This window comes from Odocoileus virginianus, chromosome 1 (genome assembly GCF_023699985.2).
Source record: "Odocoileus virginianus isolate 20LAN1187 ecotype Illinois chromosome 1, Ovbor_1.2, whole genome shotgun sequence".
NCBI lineage: Eukaryota > Metazoa > Chordata > Mammalia > Artiodactyla > Cervidae > Odocoileus > Odocoileus virginianus.
This window is the reverse complement of record NC_069674.1, coordinates 96,741,790-96,759,394: the sequence shown is the minus strand read 5'-3', so window position 1 is coordinate 96,759,394 and position 17,605 is coordinate 96,741,790. Positions and strand designations below refer to the sequence as shown.

General features: G+C 40.9%; 1 protein-coding gene across 3 annotated transcripts in view; it reads right to left on the bottom strand.

Moving 5' to 3' along the window:
* Positions 1-1,963: 1,963 nt before the first annotated feature.
* Positions 1,964-17,605, bottom strand: part of COL28A1 (collagen type XXVIII alpha 1 chain) — a 186,720-nt gene continuing 171,078 nt past the window's right edge. Inside the window, exons 34-36 of one of the 3 annotated variants that reach the window (XM_020898977.2) lie at positions 12,374-12,575; positions 8,953-9,129; positions 1,964-7,863 (exon numbers count right to left, since the gene is read on the bottom strand). In XM_020898977.2, the coding sequence (XP_020754636.2) occupies positions 8,957-9,129; positions 12,374-12,575 (375 nt within the window). In that variant the 3' untranslated portion in view covers positions 1,964-7,863; positions 8,953-8,956. Of the gene's footprint in view, positions 7,864-8,842; positions 9,130-12,373; positions 12,576-13,469; positions 13,695-17,605 lie in introns of those variants that run through there. The other 2 variants (XM_020898978.2, XM_070471132.1) reach the window with 2 other exon arrangements.

Sequence of the window (17,605 nt, the reverse complement as noted above, 5' to 3'; positions counted from 1 at the left end):
CTGAAGTGACTGAGCATATGAGCATGAGCCTAGGACCAAGAGATGCTACATGATCCAGTCATATTGCCAGAAAGCTCAGCCCTGGCACTTGACAAGGAGATTTGCTTTCCCTTGCTGCTGTTCTCTGTACATATTCTTGTGGATGTGGGGAGCTGGGGTTTGGAGCAACACTCAGGCATTCCTGGATTCTTGACATAATCCCAAATGAATAACCTCTATAACTACACCCAGTTTTAACACTTGGCTTACTGAGCGGCAGGCTGCGGGGAAGCAGAATATCAGGTGAGAAGATCAAAACTGCAGTGAGGTTTCTGGTGGCATTTAGAACTTAACGTTGCATCCCTCTGAGCCATAAAGGCTGGGTTAGCTTCCCACACAGCTCTAGCACAGCCTTTGGATTATTTGTACCAGGTATTTGGGGTTAGGACTGTATTGAGGTTATCCTGTCTTGAACTGCATTCAAGGATGATCTCTGAAGATTCATGATGTGTCCTTGGACACAGTAACCTCTGGGATCCACATAGAGTATCACTTGTCATAATAGTCTCAGGATTGGTACGGTGCATTGATGGCCATGGTAACCTCTGGAGACTCATAAAGCATGTTCTTAGGCTCCTCAAATCACCACTGACCACTTGTTTTCAAGCTAAGTTTGTCCAGTTGGGTACAAACTTAGAGGTGGCTTCAGTGATATTAGTAATGATCTATTTCTTCAGCTGGGTGGTAGATACACACGTTTTTGCATAATTATTTTACTTTAAAACCTACTTATATGTAACATATATGTTCCTTTGAATATATCAAGTATTTCACAAGATAAGGAAATGAAAAAATAAGAAAAAAATAACATTAAAACTAAAGTGAGATTCCATTTTCAGTCTTCAGATGAGCACAAAGATCAAGTAACTGCTAAGACTCAATAATGGTGAGAAAGAGAAAAAGCAGATAGACTCATACATGGAGGGGAATGTAAATTGGCACAATCTTTAAGGAAAGTCCTTTGATATACCTATCAAAAGTACATCCTCTTTGTTCTTAAAATTTCACTTTATGAATATATTGTATCGATACATCTACAGAAAGACTAATGTGTATGAGACTGTTCAGGGAAGCTTTTTTCATATTAATAAAAGACTGGCTGCATTGAAAGGTCCAGCAAAGAAGAGCTGATTAAGTGAAATGAACTGCTGTGAAGCTCCTAAGACTGACACCACGTTTCACCTACTGACGCAGAATGAACTCCATAATGCTGGGTGAAGAAGTAAGGGAGAGAGAGGAAGAGGGCGGGAAGGGAGGGAAGAAAGGAAGGGAGTGCCCAGAGAGGGAAGATGCCGAAGGGGAGGGAGGGGCGCTGTCAGAAGCAGCGACTCGCTGAGTAGAGCTGAGTTGAAGAACGTGTTAGGACCTGGAAGGAGGCAAGTGAGCACTTTAAGTAGGAGTGAGGACCTGGAATACTGTGCTGAAAGGTTTGCTCTGTGTCTTGGAGAAGATGGGCAGCATTTTACAGAGGGGAGTGACTGGGTCACATTTACCATCACTCCGCAGCCCTGGAGATGGAGATCAGAGGTGAGGGATCAGATGGAGGTTTGGAAGCAGTGCAGACTCGGGGTGGAGAGATCAGGGAGAAACACGATGGACCAGATGCACTGAGCAACTGGATATGGGGAGTAAGGAAGAGGAAAGAATCTGGGATGTTCTCAGAGGCTGCACCAGGTCACCGCCTGAGTGGTTATGCCATTCAGAGAAATGGGACCCAGAGGGACTGCTGGTTTGTGGTGAAGGCCGAGGGTGGCACAGAGCAAACGTAATGGGCTTGGCCTTCAGCGCTCACTATGGGAGGAGCTCACTTAAAAAATGTGAGTAGGCACAACTTTAATCAGTTTTACCGTATCGATATTTTTCTAACAACCAAGCATGTAATACACTTCAAAGAAAGTCTGCACAAATTCCAATATTTATTTCTTGGAACACTAAAGATGAGACGATTACATAAGAACAAGGATTGTTGGGGTTTTGTTTTTGATTTTTTTTTTTCCCATCAGGGACATGTTATGTTTTGTTCTGAAGAGTTGAAATCAAGCCTGAACAGTGACTTATTCATAACAGAATCAATTTGAGAAAAATCCCAAATTGCAGAAACTGGCAAAACCACAGCACTCTTCATTAAAATGCAAGAGAGGGATAACAGTCAAGTCATGAATTTAAGGTAACAGCAGCTAATATATGGAGGAGAAGATAACTGGAGAATTCCAGTAGTAGTTAAAAATAATTTCAGGAAACTATGAGTGCAGAGTTAAAGGGCAAATTTGAAGGATAGTAAAAATAAAATTGTAAGCTTCGGTTAATTTCAGAGGAACTAGGAAAGGAAGTCTCTATTTTGCTGTCTTTGCAGTCCACAAGTCCTAATTTATTATTCAGAATTCCTACTGTGTAATTCTTGTTTTTCTTAGCTTCCCGTGCCTTCTGTTGACGTGGCAGTTACCTTAGGTCTATTTTATTCCACAGGAACATAATACTGTTCAGAACCAGGGTTGTGTTAACATGTTTGCACCTCCCCCCTCCTCTAGGCACCCAGAACACCCATTGCAGGCTGGAGGGCATGCTCAGAATTAAGAGGGTAGGATGCTAAAAGAAATAGGAGAAGCTGCTAAAGCAGTTCAAAATGAATGAGGTCATACTGGCTATCCTAAAGTAATAACACAGCATTCTGAAAGGCTCCACAAGGTCAGGTTAGGAGTTTGTTAGGATGGAAGCCACAGGGGCCGTCCAGTTCAGCTGGAGCTGTGAGAGTCGGTGTTACCTAAAGAATGGGCTGCCTTAGGAGGAGACCATTGTCCTGGCAGAAATGCTTACCCCAAGAATGCCTAGTCACCAAGAGTGTTTGTCCAAAGGGTGTACGGCATAGAGCAGACACAGGATTAGAAGCCTCTTAGGATCCTTGGCAAGTTTAAGAGTTCATATTTTCTCAGCCTGGCTACAGCGATACTTAAAATTTCCTAACTTTCAGAGTTTGATGTGACTTTTAATGAATTAGCTTAAATGAATGATTTTTGACACTAATTTATGAAAAATGATATGAAATAGTGAATGCGTTTAGAAATCAAGTCAGTCATATATATAGAAATCAGAAATGCCATTCATATGTGTGAAATATGATATTTGGGGCTCTTCTTTTTTTAACAATCAGACACACATATTCAGATCATATCTTATTTTAGTGGTGTCTCACTCAAAGATATTATAAGGAGGGGGAAGCTTTTGGACATTTCAACAGCATTAATCCATCTTTGCTCTGCTGTCCATGAGAGACATTGAATTATAGCTTAGTAGAGAAAAAGAGCATAAATCATTGCATATCTAAAATTTCAAATCAAATAGTAGACTCTTTCCTGAGACTGGCATAATTCAGATGTCCACTTGCTGGTTCTCAGCCAGGGTAGCTCCTCAGAATCGCCCATGGGTGCCCAGCCTCATCCCAGACCTGCATAGCATGCATTTCTCTGACAGTCAAGGAAGCTAAGCATCCCTTCAGAGCTGTTTTGGCCATCTTGTTTGATTTGCCAGCCCCCATCACTTTCCTACTTTTTCATTTTTAATTCTTTTTTATTTATGGGATCTCTTGGTTTCTTAGCGATGTGAAACAATTCTGCTACATGTAAATTTGTAACATGCAAATACACATTCTCTCATTCTTTCATGTGTTTAGAATGAACATTAAGACCAAAATCACCAAAACTACTTGTCATTTTATAAATCTAGCATGCTCTTTAGATACCTGATGAGATCAGTTCTTACAGTCAGTGGACTGAGATTTCGACTAAATGAAAATGATAGAAGTGATAGTCTAAGATATTTTAACTTCAGTGGAGGTTTGTCATTGTTAAAATTCCTGAATGTCATTGCTACTTGATAAAGTACTAAAACTGTCTCAATGTCTTAATTTGAAATGGAGACTTCTTTTGATACACATTTGGGTTTCAGCACATTGTGTACATAGTATGTCCTTTTTTTACTTGAAAATGGAGAAACAAAATGTCATATCTCTCTCTCATCTCTGTTATCTTTTTAAAAAGAGAAGTAAAATTTATTTGCAATATTGTGTTAGTTTCAGGTGTATAGCAGTGATTCAGTTTTCGGGTTTTTTTTTTCAGATTATATTCCATTATAGTTTATTACAAGATATTCGGGTATAATTCCCTGTGCTAAACGTTAAATCCTTGTTGTTTATCTATTGTATGTATTGTACTTTGTATCTGTTAATCCCAGACTCCTAATTTGTCTGTCCCCACTCCCTCTCCCCTTCGGTAACCGTAAGTTTGTTTTCTATGTTGGTGAGTCTATATATAGATTCACTTGTATTATTTTTTATATGCTACATATAAGTGGCTTCATACAGTATTTGTCTTTCTCTGACTTATTTCACTAAGCGTAATATTCTCCAGGTCTATCCATGTTGCTGCAAATGGCAATATTTCATCCTTTTTCATGGCTTAATAATGTTCCTGCATGTGTGTATGTGTGTGTGTATCACATCTTCTTTATCCACTCATCTGTTCATGGGCACTTGGGTTATTTCCATATTAGCATTGTAACTAGATTAAAATGAAAACATGAATCGTCTTCTCTTTTCCACAGTTAATTCTCAGGTTGTTCGGCTCAGCCTCTTTGATTCTTTAGCCAGACAACACTCCCTCTGACTTCTTCATTTTGCTAATCATGGTTGGGGGAGAAGGGAGGAATATTCTGAATCTCAAAGTGCATGAGAGAGTAGTAGTTTTTATTTGTTGACATATCACTTCTCTCTTATTCTTTTAAACTGGTGTGATTTCCCCCAACTTTTTCTATTCCTCTCTTTCAAGGAGTTAATTATTTCTGTAATGACTTTTGTAAAATGAGTTATGATATTTCTTAATGTATTGAGTTCCTCCTATGTGCCAGGAACTGGGGACACAGAGATAAACAAGGCACATCTTTGCTCCTAAGCTCAGAGAACACGATGCTTTGCAGATGCTGTGATCAACAGAATAATGGGTATGACCATATCTATTCTCTGATCCCCAGAACCTTCCATGCAAAAGGGCTTTGTAGACATGATTAAGGTTAAGAACCTTGAGATGGGGAGCTTAGTCTGGATTGTCCAGGGAGGGGGTGCTTATCAGATCACATTAGTCTTTGAAAGCAGAGAGCCATTCCCAGCTGTATTCAGAGCACCAGAGAGATGGTAATATGAGAAGAAGCCAGTCAGCTGTTGCTGGCTTTGAAGACAGATAAAGGGATGATGCACTCAAGGATGAATGTAGGACTCCCTAGAAATTGGGAAAGGTGCAACCCATGGGTCACAAAGAGTCAGACATGACTGAGCAACTAATACTTTCACTTTCACAAGGAAACAGATTCTTCCCTTGATGCTCCAGAAGCAATGCTGCCCCACTGACATCTTGATTTTAGCCCAGTGAGACCTGCATCAAACTTCTGATCTCCAGAACTGAAAGTGCATTTGTGTTGCTTAAGCTACCCAACATGAGGTACAGTCGTTAAGGCAGCAAAACAGAACTAATGTAGGTGCCCTCCACTGGGTGTCAGGCAAGTCAGACTACTCGGGGTAGACTGGAGGCATCGGCAGGTGCTTTATGTCCTCCAGAGCTGAGCGTGGCCCGAGGGAGAGCGATGAGAGTACCACCTAGGAGGAGGCCTGCAAGTTGTCCTCAGAGTGTTAGGATGTGTCCAGTCACACGAAGGAAGAGGAGGACGTTTCAGACAAGGAGATGAACACCCAAGTCAATGCTCCAACACATTTGCGTATCAATTTCCTTTATGGGAAAAGTTGTGAGAAGCTTGAAAAATAAACGTAAGTAACTTCTGCTCTTGGCAAAATGGCAGGCTAGATACTCGGAAGGGTCTTTCTACTTTCCAACAACCATATGGTGACTAATATGAGCTTTTCAGTGCATTGCTGGGCCTCTAGGAAGTAAGAAAGTACCCAAAGTCTTCCAGCCCACAACAAAAATGCGCTAGTAGCCTTCTGTGTAGTTCAGACCCACTCTCACACTGAGACAACTAAAAAAAAGATGAATTAAAAACAGTCACCTGGAACTGACCAATGTGCTAATAGACTCATAAGGAATTACTAGGTGTGAAAATGGGAATCCAGAGAGGTGTACCAGAACCCAGAGCAGATTTTGTCCCCAGTAAGTTTCCTGCCCAAGATAGGTGGCCCAGAGACCAAGCAGCATAAATGAGGGGAAAGATGCTAGTCATGGAAGAAAAGATGGGTCAATTTGCATTAAAATTAGAACTTCTGTTCATCAAAAAAAAAAGAAGAGTAAAGTATAATAAAGGCAAGTCACAAAGATATTAGCAACACAAATAATGAGCAAAGAATTCAATTTCGGGATATATAAGGGGTCCCAGAAATTCAATAAGCAGAGACAGACAATCCAATGGAAAAATCTCCCCCAATTATAAACAGACATTTCACAGAAGCAGCAGCACAGATGGTAAATAAATATGGTAAGATGTTACCATATTAAGGCAAATTAAAACAAGATACCATTTTATATCCAGTATTAGCAAAGTGAATAAGTCTGACAATATTGTGTTGAAAAGAATACCAAGATATGGGAACATTTACACACAACTGGTGGAAATTTATAATGAACTGGTTTAAACACTTTGGGAGAAAATTTGGCATGACACACTATTTTTGAATATTTATGTATCTTGAAAATGTTCGTTTCTCAGTCATGTCTGACAGTGACCCCAGGGACTGTAGCCCACCAGACTCCTCTGTCCTTGGGATTCTCCAGGCAAGAATATTGAAGTGGGTAGCCATTCCCTTCTCCAGGGGATCTTCCCAGCCTAGGGATCGAACCTGGGTCTCCTGCATTGCAGGCAGATTCTTTACCGTCTGACCCACCAGGGAAGCCAGTTCCCCTTTTGGGTATATAGCCTGAAGAACCACTGGTACATGTGCACCCAAAGCCGTGTGTAACAGCATTCATTGCAGTGCTGTTGGAATAGTGAAAAATATTAACTAGAAACAATTTAACACAGACAAGGCAATGGTAAAATGTTGTGATGTAGTCATACCAATATTATAAAACTGTGATAGGGAACATGTGTGAACTATAGTGTAATAACATACCAAACGACAAAGAATTACATATTATGAAACCAATTTTTTCTAGCTCAAAAAACCTAAATAATTACTTGAGAATATACTTAGATATGGTAATATAGGGATTAGTTACAATGTTGAATGGAAGTAGTGAGTTGCAGATGGAGAAGGAAATGGCAACCCACTCCAGTGTTCTTGCCTGGAGAATCCCAGGGACGGCGGAGCCTGGTGGACTGCCGTCTATGGGGTTGCACAGAGCCGGACATGACTGAAGCGAGTTAGCAGCAGCAGCAGTGAGTTGCAGAAGACCAGAGTATGACACCATTTTTATAAAGCTCTAAAATAAGTGAGGCTATGTATTATTTAGAGATACGTAGATTTATGTGGTTTTACATGTAAAATTGCATACAAAAGCCAACAATAAACTGAAATGGTAAGCACAAAATTCAAGATGCAATATTCCTGCAGAAAGCAGGTGGTTGGGTTGATGAGGGGGCACACAGGAAGTCTGGACAGAATTGCTTATGTTTGGCTTATTCTTTGTGTGATGTGTTCACTGGTGTCTATCTTGGTGACATGTTTTTTAATTTACAAGTGTATCGCATATATTATTTCATAGCATCAGATGCTGCATGATAAAAACTGAAACTATACAACATCATTTTTGCTGAAGCGGCTGTGCTCCCCGCTCTTCCTTCCTTGGGTGCTCTTTTGTGGACCCTCAAGCTCAAATCAGGGTCACGGGCCTGAAAGAAGAGCAAAGTGTGTTGTGAGATAAAGGATACCAATGCTGTTTGATTTCAGCTCAGAACTAGGGATCTTCCCAGATCAGATGTTGTAAAATGAGAGAGCTGGTCCTCCACTCTTCTGTTGCATCATATTTTAGTTTGGAGGCTCATTTTTCATCATCTGCTCTGCCTTTAAAATGCCCTGCTCAAGTTCATGTGGGCTTCGAGCAGCCCTTGGCTGCTAAGTGCCTTCCCATTCCACCCTGCTAAAATTGAAAGTTGCTTTTACACATTTTAAATGAAGAGCAGAAAAAGTTCCTTTATCTTAATTGCAATTGTTAAATATATAGCTTAAGCATACAACAAAGGCTTTTCTTCCAAATATGTTGGAGTGGGAAACAACAGTTGTTAATAAATTTAAGTCATTTTGATTCAGATTGGTTTCTTAATCATTTTCAGGGCAAATAAAGCAAAAATCCAACTACCCATTCCGCCCCTGGGGCCACTCATCTTCCAGAAACACTCCATCTTGCTGGGTTTCCCCCAAACAAGGTATCTTTCTTACCTCGCTACCATCTCTGCACAAACAAACTCTCATCTCTTCTAAGGCTCAAACCCAAGTTCTTCCCCACCAGCTACCTTTTGCAGCAGGCAGAGGTTTGATGGGTTCGGGAGACTGAGGCAGGGGCTAAGAGACTGGGGAAGCCAGGGGGAGTAGGGTGGTCTGGGGTAGGAGTTTCATGTGAAATAGACATGCAAAGGAATTAATGGCAATCAGAACCACATTGCAGGTTTTGAAGTAGATAGAACATGTGTACTGAGGTTACATAGCCCGGGGTCAGGCCCCCCAGCTCTGCCACTTTTTAGTTGGGTGATAGTTGAGTTTCTAAACGTCTTAGAGTCTCAGCATCTTCATCTGTAAAAAATAGTTACTAATACCTACATCCTAGGGTGGTTGTAGGATTTGACTATGTTTACAAACTGTCAATGCTCAGTATAGACTCAAATGCAGTGTTTTATTTGCATGGGATGAATATTGAAATTATAGAGATTCTTTCTAAGCTTGTTGATAGGGATGTAGATTTGACTCAGTATAGGGTGATTTACTTGCTCATCCTTGAATGCAGATTTCTTCACACTCCTTTTCACTGCTGAATCTGTTTCCCGAGCCTTTACAGCCACTGAACCAAAAGCGAGCGCAGGAATTGACCTGTTTGTCATAATACCATCGAACCACATATTCACTACAGTTCCCTGGCTGTAGGGGTTCCAGACATCTAGGATCTAGAGTGAGAAAAAGATAGCCAGTTATTATAGGTTTTTCTTTCACTGAAAAGTAAAAGCTTTATGAAGCTTATTCTCTATGCACACTAACACACCAACTAAGAAAGTGTGATTCTGAGTTATGAAAGCATTCCCAAATACCCAAAATATTTCCTCTACCACCTGAAACTTCACCGTTAAATATACATTCCCTTGAAAACATTGAAGTTTTTGGTCTTCATGCAATCCCATTAAATGCTTATTTCCCTGAAAGCATACTGTGAGCCTTCCTTAGCTTATACTCTTGTGAGTAACCTTGAAATTATTTATTAGTTTTGATAGTTTTTGTGTGGAGATTTTAGGGTTCTCTGTGCAGAGTATCATGTCATCTGCAAAGAGTGACAGTTATGCTTCTTCCCTTCCAATTGGATATGCTTTATTTCTTTTTCTTGCCTGACTGCTGAGGCTGGGACTTCCAGTAGTATGTTAAATATGTTAATAGAAGCTGTGAGAGTAGGCATCTTTGTTTGTTCCTGAATTTAGTGGAAAGGCTCTCATATTTTCACCACTGAGTATGTGAGTTTGCATAAATGGCCATTTTCTCCTTTTTTTTTCCTCCCAGTTGTGTTTGTAGTTCTTTCTCTGATCATTTCATCTTATTTTTGCTTCTCTCACTGTGGTTTGATGACTTTCTTTTGTAGTATGCCTGGATTCCTTTATCTTAACATTTCTTTTAGGGTAGATTTAGTATTGCTTAATTCTTTTAGTTTTTGCTTGTCTGAGAAATTCTTTATCTCTCCTTCTATTCTAAGTGTTAATATTGCTGGGTAGAGTATTCTAGGTTGTGGGTTTTCCCTTTCAGCCCTCTAAATACATCATGTCACTCCCTCTGGCCTGCAAACTTTCTGAGGAGAAATCAGCTGATAGCTTTTTGGGGATTCCCTTGTATATGACTCTTTTTTTCTCTCTTTCTCTTGCTACCTTTAGATTTCTCTCTTTCACTTTTGCTATTTTAATTTTAGTATGACTTGGTGTGGGTCTGTTGGGTTCACCTTGTTTGGGACCCCCTGTGCTTCCTGTATCTGGATCTGTTTCTTTCTTCAGATTTGTGAAGTTTTCAGCAGTAATCTCAGCAAATGCATTTTTGATCCTCTTCTGTTTCTCTTTTCCTTCTGGAGTCCCTTTTGATGCAAATGTAGGTATGTTTGATGTTACCCCCAGAGGTCTCATATGTTGCATTTGTTTTTTGTTTTTGTCTTTCTATCTATTGTTCTGGCTGGGCAATTTCCATGAATCTATCTTCCAGATCACTTACATGTTCTTCTGTGTCATTTATTCTGTTCTTCATTCCTTCTAGAGTATTATTTATCTCAGATATTGAATTATCTGTTTTACTGTGTCATCGTTATGTTTTCTAGTTCCTTATTAAAATGACTTGTGTCCAGATCATTTCTCTTCCCTAATTTAATTAGCATTTTTATTACTAATGATTTGAATTCCTTATGTGATAAGTTGCTTATTTATGTTTCATTGTTTTTTTATTTTTCAGGGGTTTGCTCTTTTGCTCTTTCAATGGAGAGTAGTTCCTCTGCCTTTTCATTTTGCCTAGCTTTCCCCGTCTCTGTGAATCTAGACGAGACAGTTGCCTGTTTTGGCTTTGAAGAGGTTTTCCTATGTGGGAGTGTCCTTGTGCGACCTCCACGGGCCCAGTGCCTCTTCTGGGAGAGCTGGGTTAGATGTGGACGCCAGCCACGTCTGTCCTCGGGTGTGCTGGCAGCTGCCGTGTTGGTGAGGGAGCTGGAGATGGAGGAGCTGGGGCTGCAGCCAGCTGTGAGGCACGGTGTCTTCTCTGCTCAGTGGCTCTCCCCGCCCTGGCAGGGGCAGGCCTGCTCCCAACTTGCTGGAGTAGAAGCCCTGAGGGTCAGGCTTGAGCTGACTCTTTGCCCTTCACAGTGTGTGTTTCCTTCTCCCCACTCTGGGGTTTCTGCTCCAAAGGAAGAGAGTACTGAAGAAGTGGGGCTCGCGTGCTCTGACCATTCAAGCATCTGTAGTTTGGCTCCAACGCACCCCACAGTCTCGTCTTTTCTGCCGTTGTGGCCACCCCAGATCTAGTGCTAGGCTGCAGCATGAAGTGAGTGGGGCTGGAACGCTCCCTCATCTTGGGCTGGCAGCAAGGTAGCCCTGGGAATTCTAGCAGCTGTGCTGCAGACAGAATCTGGGCTGCTTCCGGGGGGCCACTTGAATACGCGCCAGCAGTGGCTGCTCTCTTTATGTCACAACTTCCCTTTAAAAAGATCGGCTTTTACAGATTAATAAAAACATGACCTTCTAATGTCAGTTGACAAGTTTTGGAAACACTTCCACTTATCCAAAAAATATAAAAAATTAAGCTAAGTAGAACTACAATAATAAAGCCATTTGTTAAATCCCTTTTTTATTTCATGGTTGTCCTTAGTGCCTTGGTTAGTATTCCTTACTGAGAAAGTAATGCCAAGGTGGGAAAATTCCCCAGAAAGGCCAAATAGATGCTTGCTTCCTGACAATTGTGTTTTGTGCAATAGTGTACATGCCATAAGCTTCATTTCTCAATAGCAAGACAAGCCCTTTCTCCATCTGCCATAACCATTTCCCCAGATTTGAAGTATATCTCAACTAATTTATTTTCTAAAACTGACCACTAACTTCGCCTCTTTGGCCAAATGGAAGTGAGCAGTGGATTCTATCTCCCTCCACTCTCAAAACACGGTAACTAAGTAATGTCTGTTTCAAGCCAATCTAAGCTGCTTTGGGGCAAGGGTATTGTCTCTCTTGCATGTTCTTTAGAAACTCTGTATATGTAATGATTAATTTTTATGGATATTAACACCATAGACAATATGTTGGTAAATCGGAACCTAGATTCTAGCTTCTTTCTCTTTCTTCCACCCAGGGGTCAAAACTTCAAATGCCTGCAGTCGTGAAGGTTCCAAGTAAGACAATAGGGGATGGCAGGAGCTATGGGAAACATGAGAACAGCATCCTCTCTAAAGGCATTCACATTTTAATAATAACAATAAACACTATAAGACCTTCAAAATTTTTGATCAAGTTTGTTCCATGACTCCCTAGTTCTCCAATTCTATACATAATAAAATGAAAAGTTTTCCTTTGCCCTCCTGTTTAGAATCAGAATATGCTCCCTCTGCCTCTGGGTGAGATTTTAGAGACCATCCTTTCTGTGCCTTACTATTACAGATAAAGCAGCTGGTGGGCAGAAATCTCTTACCTTTGTGCACAAAATTTGCTGGCTCTAAGTTCGAAGTGGGACTCAGAGCCCTGGTTCCCAGGCCCTTGGCCTGATCCTCAGGAGGCCTGAGCACTGGCCCCGGGATGGTGGCAGCCTCAGGGGAAGGAGTAGCAGCCGGGCTGGCAACCCAGGTCCACTCTGCAGGCTCGTTCTCTCTGCCCTGGGCCCCAGAGACACGTACCTGCGCAAAGAATCCAAAGTTTTGAACCTGGTGATATCAAGTCAAGAAAGCTGGTTTGCTTTGGGGGAGATTTAAAGTCCAGCACTGCTGCTTCTCCCCAGTTTTTCAATGTTAGTTATTTCAATAAAAGCTCAGGAAGTGATGCCTCTCCTCTATGTCAGGCATCCCCAAATACCTGAGTTATGGATTTTCTGACCACCTCATGCAGGTGTTTCCCGCTGCTAGGCACAAATGCTTTTGTTCTGGGCCTTTCAGAGAGATCTACCTGCAGGGCCCAAAACATGTGAGTTTGAGAGGAGTTTCATCTTCATCCTTTTCTTAGTCAGTTGTGGGAAGAGGGAAAATAATCACTATTTCTTTAACTTTTTTTTCATGGCCTTTTCCTCTCTGTTTTCTAACACTGGAGAACTTAGCAGTATATTCCAAAATCTCTACCACAAACTCAACCAACATTGAGATTGGGAACCGGAGTGACAGAGGACAATAATACAGCTAAAATAAAAACAAGAGCAATCACTTCTCATCTCATCCTATTATCTGGACCCCAGCAAATGCCAAATGCAGCAGGTTGCTTAGCTTCTAAGAAGTTCTTGGAAATGTATGCTAGCTAAGAAGTGAAGGATTATAATTTCAAAAGCAAGTTTTCTGAACTAAGAGTTCTAAGTTTCATCTAAATTTATGATATGTAATGAAACAAGAAAGAAAATATGTTTTAGTTAAAAAAAACAACAATCACACCAGTTATTCTTGACTACAGTTGCCAGGAGCTAGAACAATCTTTTATGGGCCCAATTAAGTTCTTTTTCTTTTTCTCTTGGACCCCAGCTACACAGAGTTGAATGGGTCATTTATTTCAGTCCTAGCATGGTGCGGTCATTTATCCTTGCAAGACCCTCTGTTGTTTGTTTGTGTTTATTTAAATAAGCAAACCTGTGAACTAGGTAAAGTTGTTTTGGGGGCTTTCTCACCTGTGGTTCCTGTCATCTTGTGACCAGAGTCAGCTGTCATCATTAGCTGCTCTCTGCCATCTAAGATGTTCCACTGCTTTTGATTCTGTATACACATACAATGCTTTGGCCACCTGACGTGAACAGCCAACTCATTGGAAGGACCCTGATGCTGAGAAAGATTGAAGACAGAAGGAGAAGAGGGCAACAGAGGATGAAATTTGTTGGATGGCATCACCGATTCAATGGACATGAACTTGGGCAAACCCTGGGAGATGGTGAGAGACAGGGAAGCCTGGCGTACTGCAGTCCATGGGGGTCACAAAGAGTTGGATATGACTTGGCGACTGAACAACATACACACACACAGTGGGGAAGGGCTAGTTAACTTTATTACTCATGTATGTATATTTTTATGGTAATTAAGTGATTATCAGAGCAAATATTTCCATTTGGACTGATCTGGTCATCAGTGTATGTAAAGGGCACTCAATTCAAATGCAGTAGTGTTATTCCACTAACCAGAGACACATCTTTTGGTACAAATGGAGGTAAAACTGTGGGTCACTTGTCATTCCTTTCTTTCAGAATGATCTTGTATATACCAATGACAATTTGAATATGAACTTTGTTATATTCGTAGAACTAGAGAATTTTAAGATGAGGGAAAACCTTTATTAGTAATTCATTTTCTACAGGGGAGTCTAAAGCACCAAATAATTAATAATTAATGATCTAAAACTTTCCCCAAATTATTGGAAAGCTAGTGGCAAAGCTAGAAATACCTTTTTCAGGAAAGAAATACTGAGGCTTGCGGGGTTTTTTTTTTACATGCATATATTTCATGTTAAGCCAAACTAAGTTAAAAGCGTTGACTGAGGAGTAGTTTATCAAACATAAAGAAGACAACAGACTTTAGGGCTGCACTTGAGATATACTATCTGTTGAGTGAGAATGTTCCTTTGAAGAAGTTCACTAGACAGCTCAGTTCTCTTAAAGGAATAACTCAGCCCAAATAGCCATCTTATTCAAGTCTTACAGTCTCATAAGTTATTCTTTGCCTCTTGGAAGTCTAGGAGTGTAGGTTTCTTCCTCAGTTACATCATCATTTGGGAATTTTGACTACTAGAACATTATACCTTAGGTTCTATAACAAGTGAAAAAAAATTTTTTTCATAAATGAGAATAATTTTATCTTTTGGCTCCAGGGGATTTCAGTTTATTTAAATAAATACATAATTGTTTGCCATTTTTATAATTTTCTTATTATAAAAGCAAATGTGTTCATTGAAGGGAGTTTACGAAATCTGGACAAGCAACAGGAAGAAACTAGAAATCACAAGTGATTCCACCTCCCAGAAATAATTGTTGTTGACACTCAGGTGGTTTATCCCCCACCCCATCTTTTTTTTTAATATGCATGTGTATTTTTTAACAAAATATATACTGTATGTTTGATTTTCTGTTTTTTTAAAAAATATATTATGCTTCCATATATTTTATTGTGACTCTATAACACCATTTTGAATACAGAATATACATAACTACAATGGTCATTTTTAGCATTTAATTTGCTTTTTTTGTTTCTTTTTCTGTGAGAAGCCACGTGGCTCATTCTGATCAAAGAACACACATTTTTGAACCTTCTGAGACAGTTCCATCCAAAAAAGTTTTACCAATTTGTACTCAGTAGTAAGTGTCTTTCCTTAAACTATCACCATTTATGAAACATTCTGACTGGAAAAGGAGATAAAGCTTAATAGGTGAAAAGTCCTTCAACTGATCTACGTAGCCCTGCCAGCCGGTACACGGCTGTCGCCCTGCGTCCCACTACCCCCAGTTCCTCTGGCTCTGACCTTCCACTCCCTCCTCTTCCTTCTGCCTCAAGCTCTCAAAGTCAGCCTACCCGCCCCAGCCGGAAATGTTTGTCCCCAGCAGCAAAGCCAGCCAGCATGAAGGCTCCCCGTCCAGAAGGTGCATGGTACCTTCCAGTGCTCCACACTTGGCCCTGATCATGCAGGAGTTAATCTTTAATCCTGTCCTCTCAATCATTTCTTATTTCACATGTGTAAATATCACGTCCCTGATAAGCCAAACCACATTTCTTTCTCTCTCTCTTTCCTTCCTTCCTGCCTTGCTTCTTTATTTAAAATCTTTATAGCATGGAAGAGTAAATATTTGCCACTGGGTAAATTCAGAATGGGTGAGAGAGAGAGAGAAAAGGGGAGAGAGATGGGATTGGGCGACACTTTAGATTCATTATTCAGTTCCTCTAGGCTTTACTGTTTATTTTATTTTTGGCTGTGTGCTGCATGCTGTGTGAAATCTTAGTTCCCAGACCAGGGATTGAAACTGTGGCCCCTGTAGTGGATGCAGAGCAGAGTCCTAACCACTGGATCACCCGGGAATTCCCTCCTCTAGGCTTTAATGTCATCATTTTAACATAGGGGAAGATTAGACCCTAACATAAAGCTCCAATACTTTGGCCACCTGGTGTGAAGAGCAGACTCATTAAAAAAGACACTGATGCTGGGAAAGATTGAGGGCAGGAGGAGAAAGGGGTGACAGAGGGTGAGATGGTTAGATGGTATCATCCACTCAATGGACATGGGTTTGAGCAAACTCCAGGAGATAGTGAAGGACAGGGAAGCCTGGTGTGCTGCAGTCCATGGGGTCACAAAGAGTCAGATACAAGTGAGCAACTGAACAACAACAATACCTTCCAAATCTGAAAATGAGATGTAAGCAGCCTAAAATTTTACTGGTAGAATATACACCAAACTCATGATAATGGCTGCTTCTGCAGAGAAGGGGAGGAGAAAGAAACTCTAAAGAAAAATAGTAAGGACTTTATCTGAAGCAAGAGTGGTGAACAAAGGGAAACAGCAGTTATATCTGGTGGTGGGCTTGCCAAGGTTTGCCATATGCCTTCTCTGTTATTGTTATTATTATTATTTTTTTTAATAAATCTTAACCCTAAACACAAAAAGCTGCCTCTCAGCTCTGCACATTTCTGCTCCTGCCACACACCAGCCTGCCTTGGAGGAGACGAATGTTCCCAGCTCCAAGTTAGTTGGGCACACACAGTAACACACAGCAGAGGATCTGGGGCCCGTGACGGCTGACACCTGGACGCTGGGCCTGCTCTGGGCATCTGGACAGGCAGATGTGTATGATCAGTCCCTTCCAGCCTCAGTGCAGATCTTTAAGGGGAGAAAACAGATTCCAAGCTGCATCCAAGAATGTGAACGGGTGACCTAGAGGAGGATTACTAACCAGGCACCACACAATTCCTGCGGGTCCTTTGGTTTCTGACCTCCAAACATTTTCCTCGGAATTCATTACCCTGAACCTAGCTTATATTACAGGCAAGCTCTTTGAGCCTGAGCTCCTGTCTCCCCCGGACAGATGCCGATGATCAAGTACATTGGCTCCTGTGCTCAGACTTGGCTTTTTCAGCCAGCTGCCAGCTGGCTCTACTGCCCATGCCTTCAAGATATCTGGCTTCCAGGCTCTGACCTTGACTGACCCTTCCTAGAAAATAGTGCTTCTTAGCTAGGTCTCTCGACACTCCAGCACTTAAACTGAATACTCTCTGTCTGCATTTAAGGTTGCTGAGGACTGTGAGGGGCACGTTGAGTTTGGGCTGCGCCTTCCTGGATCGCCTGCAGCTTTCCTAGAGGTAAACTGCAGGATTTTATTCTGTTTAAACCTTCTCATACATTAGTATAATGTCCTTCATTCTGGCATTGCCCAGGAAAAGTTATTGGCTGTTTCTAATGACATATTTTACAAAAGAATATTCTGGTAATAATGCCTTATTGTACAAATGAGGAAGCTTTAAGAAACAGGTGATGCATGCAGTGTTTGGCTGCTGTCAGATTTGATTTCTAAGATATCATTCATTGTGAAATACACTATAAAATTTAAGTCTCGAAAAAGACCACAACTTACTAAGTAGATGCATATCAATCTCTGAAATAACAGAGTAGGAAAAGTACAAACTTTGGAGACAAGGATTTAACTTCAGAATTGAAACTTGAGTCAGTCAAGTTTGCTGACTTCCAGATCTGGGGTATTATT